This window comes from Arachis duranensis, chromosome 4, assembly GCF_000817695.3.
Source record: "Arachis duranensis cultivar V14167 chromosome 4, aradu.V14167.gnm2.J7QH, whole genome shotgun sequence".
Classification (NCBI taxonomy): domain Eukaryota; kingdom Viridiplantae; phylum Streptophyta; class Magnoliopsida; order Fabales; family Fabaceae; genus Arachis; species Arachis duranensis.
The window spans coordinates 58,516,245-58,523,525 of NC_029775.3; the positions used below are offsets into that span (position 1 = coordinate 58,516,245).

General features: G+C 37.4%; 1 protein-coding gene across 1 annotated transcript; it reads left to right on the forward strand.

Moving 5' to 3' along the window:
- Nucleotides 1-518: 518 nt before the first annotated feature.
- On the forward strand, nt 519-1,338 carry LOC107484481 (uncharacterized). Its single transcript, XM_016105044.1, has 3 exons — nt 519-831; nt 926-1,079; nt 1,146-1,338. The coding sequence occupies exons 1-3, from the start codon at nt 519-521 to the stop codon at nt 1,336-1,338; spliced, it is 660 nt and encodes a 219-aa protein (XP_015960530.1).
- Nucleotides 1,339-7,281: the final 5,943 nt, after the last annotated feature.

Consider the following 7,281-nt stretch of genomic DNA (forward strand, 5'->3'; position numbering starts at 1 on the left):
ATCGCTTTCACTGAGAGGATGGGAGGTAGCCACTGACAACGGTGAAACCCTTGCTTAAGCTTGCCATGGAAAGGAGTAAGAAGGATTGGATGAAGACAGTAGGAAAGCAGAGAGACGGAAGGGAAGGAATCTTCATACGCTTATCTGAAGTTCCTACCAATGAATTACATAAGTATCTCTATCTTTACCTTTGTGTTATTTTCGTTCATCACCATATACATTTGAGTTTGCCTGACTAAGATTTACAAGATGACCATAGCTTGCTTCAATACTAACAATCTCCGTGGGATCGACCCTTACTCACGTAAGGTTTATTATTTGGACGACCCAGTGCACTTGCTGGTTAGTTGTGCGAAGTTGTGTAATGCCATGGTATTGAGCTACCAAGTTTTTGGAGCCATTATCGGGGATTATGAGAGTTGTGAAAAAGTATTGTTCACAATTTCGCGCACCAATGGGGCATTGACTTCATAGGCCCTTTTCCTCCCTCATATTCTTTCAAATACATACTTGTAGCAATGGAGTATGTCTCAAAGTGGGTGGAAGCTATAGCCATGACCACGTGTAATGCTCAAGTTGTCCTTCGATTACTAAAGAAGCACATATTCACTAGGTATGGAGTACCTAAGGGTCTGGTTAGTGATGGTGGCAGCCATTTTTGTAACAAACAGATGGAGAAACTACTCCACAAATATGGGGTGATGTATAAAGTAGCCACACCATATCACTCACAGACAAATAGCCAAGCAGAGCTTGCAAATACGAAGTTGAAGAGGATTTTGGGGAAGACTGTGGGAGCAACCAGGAAAGATTGGGCCAGAAAACTAGAAGGTGCACTTTGGACATACAGGACAACATTCAAAAATTCCTATTGGAAAGTCCCCTTTTCAGCTGTTATATGACAAATCTTGTCACCTCCCTGTAGAGCTTGAACATAAAGCTTTTTGGGCCACTAAACTCCTGAACCTTGATTCTCAAGTGGCAGGGGAGAAGAGGCTGCTACAACTAAATGAGTTGGATGAGTTTAGGCTAGAAGCTTACGAAAATTCTAAGATATACAAGGAAAAAGCTAAGATGTGGCATGACAAGAAGATTTCAATGAAATAGTTCAAACCCGGACATCAAGTACTCTTATATAACTCCAGGCTTAAGGTTTTCCCTGGCAAGCTCAAATCCAAATGGACTGGTCCATATTTGGTGACAAAGGTTTTCCCCTATGGAAGCCTTGAATTGCTAGACGAAGTAACAATGAGTCATTTCACAGCAAGTGGTCATAGGGAAAAGCATTACTTGGGAGGCCAATGGGACAAAGAAAAGGAGGTTCAGAACTTGAATTGAGCAAGAATGAAAGATGTTAAGCTAGTGACAATAGAGAAGCGCTTGTTGGGAGGCAACCCAACCTGGGGTAGTTTTCTTTTCTACTTATTTCAATAAAAAGGTTAATTAGTTTTATCTGTATTGCAAAGAGCTAAGTTTGGTGTTGCACACCAAAATAATTCAAGGGAGAATGAAGAATTCTAAGTTTGGTGTTCCACTAGAAATCTCATCTAAAAATACATTCACACCTTCTGCAGAATGCTAGCTCCAAGCAATCAGATAAACCATTCAACCAATTTGATATTTTCTCGTCTTTAGTTTTATTACCTTTAGCAAAGATAAAAGGGTTTCACATATGGTTAACTTAATGCATAAGAAACAATGGCAAGGAACTAAGTTTGGTATTCACACACCAAAAGTAAATTCAAAAGCCATACTCAATTCATGCATATTAACCAATTGCTTAAGGGCTTGAAAAGCAAGCAACTTCTAAAGATTATGCAGGGAAACACCTAATCTATGAAAGGGATCTGCATCATATTCCTTGTTGCTGTAAAGTGTTTTAATTTAGATATTCTTATATGTCTTACTAAAGTGTTCAATTAGGTGAAAATGTTTGCTAAGAGATACTTGGATCTGCATAATTTCTGTCATCCATCATTAGCTTGAATTTGGTTTTGTATCCCTGTTTGAAATAGAAAGTGAATCTCTAATGTTGCAGAAGCTTAAATGAAAGTTAGTGGTTGTATTTGCTTGATTTAATGAGTAGCTCATAAAATAAATGCTGCATAATAACATGTTCCTTGAAGTATGAACTAGCTTGCTGCTACAAAGTCTTTAATCAATGAAAATCCCTTGAGAATAAATCAAAACAAAAAGAAAAGAAAGAAAAAAGCCAAGAATTGGCAAAGAAACAAACAATAGGGCTAGACACCAATAGCTTGGACCCTAGGACATATGCCTGTGGTGTTTTTGTACTGGGATATGCTTGGACAAGTAGGTTCTGAGGAGTATTTTGAAACTTGGCTACTTAGATCAACTGATTTGGGATTGCCAACCAAAAGTCCACTATCAAAAGAAACCTAGCTACAAAACATTTAGTGATCTAAAGAGATGCTGGGCATCAATGTTCCTAGGAAGAAAATGTAAGCCATGTGTCTGTGGTGAAGAAATGTTGAGCAAAATTGAGCCAAAAGGCTGCTGCAACATTTGCCACCAAGCCTTTGTTAAGTAATAAGCTTTCTAAGCAAAATAAAGAAGGAAAAGCTAGCAAGGGATCAAGCAAAAGTAAGGCAGTATAGCAGCAAGTCTAATGAACCTTTGAAGAAACATTTTTTTTATCTATCAGCAACGAATAAATGAGCTACCATTGATCTGCATAAAACCCCATGAACCAAGTTCAATTATCTACTAAATAAGGACATGCATACTTCTCTGTTTCATTTCATTGTCTCTTATGTTTAGTGCTTGCTTGGGGACAAGCAAGGTTTAAGTTTGGTGTTGTGATGACAAGTCATCTTATGCTACCTTTTCAAGCATTTTTCACTTGTTTCATTAGGTTTTATGCACTTTCTTGCATTATAAGTAAGTGATTTGGAGTGAAATTGCATGGTTTTGTTGAATCAATCAACCATCCTTTATTTGACACTAAATCATGAGGTTTTGGCTAAAATGAATTGATTTTTGAATGATTTATAAACCTTGTGAATTTGGTGATACTTTGATTGGTTGTTTTGATTACTTGTAGGTGAAGAAAAGAAAAAAACAAGAAAGCGTGGCCTATGAAGCGTAGCCAAATGAAACAAAAGTGCGGCACATCAAAGGAAAAAAGCCATAGCGCTCTCTTAGTGAGGACAGCGCTCTCTATTTGAGCACTACTCAAATCCAAGAAGCAAAGGCAAGGATGCTGCGCTCTCTCACTTAACCAAGCGCTACAAGGAACCAAGGAAACAAGGCAAAATCAATAGCACTCGGTTAACTTTGTTAACTTTATCGGGGCTTAGCATAAGAAAATGCAAGGGTAAATGTTTGCTAGTGGAGGCCCCAAGGATCAAACCTTGCACTTGAGGGAGCAAGGAGAAGCGCTACCTGCAAGGAAAATAAGCCAAAAGTGGCCGAATTGCACTCATAAGGATTCGAACCAAGAGCCTCATGCTGGCAAGGAAGGAGCGCTACACTCTTCAAAGGAAAATTGCGTCCCAAATGCTTCCACCAAGGTTTGAAGAGAGGCTCCTATCCCAAACAAAGAGCACTGCGCTCTCTCCATTCACTGAGCGCTAGCAAGGTTGACACGGCCAAGGAGCTTGTCATGCAAGAATTGGCACGCCAAGGCCCAGGGATGCTGCGCTCTCCTTCTTCACCGAGCGCTATTGAGGCTGAGACGGAAGGCTTGGCATGCGCAACAATTTGCAAAGGAAAACAAAGGGAGAGTGCTGCGCTCTCCTTGTCAACTGAGCGCTACCCTGGGAGTGTGCCCATGGTCCAAATTCAATTAAAATTCCATTTAAATTTAATTCTTCACAAACTTTAAAGGCCCACTCCAAATTCTAAAATTAAAAGATAGGAAGCGTATAAATAGAAGTTAGTTTGATTTAGAGAGGACTTTTTTCTGGACCTTTTTAGACACTTTTACTTTTCATTTTTCATTTTGGCGGAGCTCAGTTGAGATTTTAGCTTTGGGTTTCAGAATTGGGATTGAGAATTGAATTCTCTTTCTCTTTGTTTTGACTTCTACACTCTTCACTCTTTGTTTTGAATCTTGGATTGAGAATTGAAGGAATTCTGTTTCATTCTTGATCTGAGATCTCTCTTTGTTTACTTTTTGCATAATTTCAAGGAATTGTGATTTGGATCTAAGTTTTCTTTACTTCTTTCATCTCTATTTCTTCTGCAATTATTCTCTTTTGGATCAAGGAAGGAATTGAGATCTAGACTTGTTTTCTAGTCTCATTCAACCCCTGAGATCTTCAACTTCTCTTTTAGATTTTATAATTGAGTTGAATTCAGTTCTTGTATTACTTCTTCAAGCAATTTTCCTTTTATGTTTGAGATCTACTGCATTTCAATTCATCTCTTACTTCTCTGATTGATTGCTATTTACCTTATTTTGTTTAATTTTAAATTCCCAGCTCCCAGATCCTTTTACTCTTTCAGCAATTTTACATTTCTTGCACTATAAGATTCTACCATTTACATTTCTTGCAATCTAAGTTTCAGTCATTTACATTGCTTGTTCTTTAAGATTCATCTCTTTTACTTATTCTGCTCTTTAATTTACTATCAATTCCCCTCTCCCTTTAAATTTCATGCAATTTAGCTTCTGTTGAATACAAATCACTCAAATCAACACTTGTTTCCTTGACTGAATCAACCACCTAACTAAAATTGCTCAATCCTTCAATCCCTGTGGGATCGACCTCACTCATGTGAATAATTACTACTTGATGCGACCCGGTACACTTGCCGGTGAGTTTTGTGTTGGATCGTTTTCCACATATCATTTAATCCACTCAATTTTCCTCTAATCATGCTTTCTAAAGTTTGTTCTTCATCTAACGAATCAACAAATATTTAGTATACATATGCAAATATCATGAGGGATTTTCAAGGTTGAATGGGGCTAAGATAAGGGTGAGGATATATGTATGGCCAAGTGAGCTATCATTTGAATCTTTGACTAACCGAAATTCCCACCTAACACATAGACACACTATATACAATTCGAAAATCAAGCTTAGCCGCCCAAAATCTCACTTTTACATATATGCACACACTCATGTATCAATTCTAATTCCATCACATATGCATTGATGTTCTTATTGAACTTCACATTGGGGTAATTTTGTCCTCTATTTATTTATTTGTCTTTTTTTTATATATATGAAAGCATAATATATACCTTCACATGAGTATACACCCAAATTCTCAATATTTATCAATAAAAACAAAACACATTCTAATCAACCAAACTTTCCACATTTCCCCACACTTAGTTGACATACACTCACTATCTTAAACTAACCAAAGATTCAAATAGGACAATTAATTATTTTTCTGCTTAAGGCTTGTGATGTGGTAATATAAAGAACAAAAAGGGGTTAAAAAGGCTTGAAGTGGCAAACAAGGTAAATGAAATGGTAGGCTATTTAGGTCAAGTAAGCTATAATCAAATGATGGCCTCAATCACATAAATGCATGAATATACTGGTCAAATAGAATGGAACAAACCAAAGATTGCAATCATAGAGAAGAAAATACACAAGAATCAAAATCATGGTCAAATAATGTGACCATATAATTAGGCTAAAAAACTCACAGGTTGTGTCTTCTTAGCTTAAAAACAATATTCCAAACTATATATATACATCATGCAATTAATGAGCGGATATTTTATATGCTTTTTGGCATCATTTTCATATAGTTTTTATTATGTTTTGTTTAAGTTTATTATATTTTCATAGATTTTAGTGAAAATTCACATTTTTGGATTCTACTTTGAGTTTGTGTATTTTATGGGAAATTCAGGTATTTTCTGGCTAAAATTAAGGAGCTTGAGCAAAATTCTGATTTAGAGACAGAGAAAGGACTGTAGATGCTGTCAGGATTTGACCTCCGAGCACTCAAAGGAGCTTTTTGGAGTTATAGAGGTCCAAATATCATGCTCTCAACGAATATGGAAAGCTAACATCCAGGGCTTTTCTAGAAATATATAATAGTCCATACTTTACTTTGGAAATGAAGGCCCAAAACTGGAGTTCAACGCCAGCCACCTACGTTATTCCTAGTGTTGGACGCTCAAAAGGGAGCAGCTATTATCCAACACCCAAAAGGGAGTCCCAAGCCAGCGTTCAACACTCCTAAGGAGTCCTAGCACGTGGAGACACCCTTGGCTTATCCCAAACACTCACTAAGTGGGCCCGGAAAGTAGATTTTTGCACTATAAGACTAGTTTATGTTATTTTTGTAATTTGTAGTTAGCAGATTAGTATATATAGGAAGAAATCACCCTTGTTTAGGATCTTCTTCCTCCCCCATTTTGTATTTTCGAATATTATGAGTCATTAACCTCCTAAGGTTAAGGTTAGGAGCTCTGTTGAGTTTCATGGATTAATAATATTACTGTTCTAATTTAATATGTCTGATTCTATTCTCTTATGCAACCTCGTTCTTCATCTTATGAATTGAGGGTGACCCATGACAATCACCCTTGTTCTAAATGGGTCCCGTGTGATTCTTGACCCAGATAGCATTGAACTAAAGCTAGAGATTGCATTGCATATTCCAATAGAGCATTTGAGCAACTTTGGATATGTGACATGAAATGCCATTGACTATGGGTGCGTAAAGTCTCTATGGCGCTAAGGCTAGAGTCAGAAAAGCAGCACTCTCTGATCCAGAAGATCTGCCTTGTCTGTGGCATCTTGAGTAGGATCATGAAGGGGAGTGGATTGCTTAGAGCTTCATCTTCTGCTACAGTGAGAAACCTAGAGGTAGCTTGATGAGAGGACGTGAGTCATCTCAACGTGGTGGATTGCTACAGTAGAGGAGGTTAACTTGATGAGAGGACATGAGTTAATCATGTAGGGCTACCATTGAAGGAAACAAAAAGTTATTGAAGAAGACAGTAAGAAAAGTTAATCCGGAAAGACAAAGCATTTCCAAAGCCTCAACCATTTTCATACCATTGAATTTCCATCTATCTAGTAACTTCTACTTATTTATTTTGTTTTATGCTTTTTTCGTGACAAACTATAATTTTTATCTGCCTAACTAAGATCTACAAGCTATCCACTACTTTCTCAAACCAACAATCTCCATAGGATCGACCCTCACTCACTTGAGGTATTACTTGGACGACCCAGTATACATGCCGGTCTATCTGTGCGAATTCTGTGGAGCCAGTTTCGTGCACCATATACTATCAAACTAAAAAATGCAAATGAAACTAGAATCTAAGGTATAAAC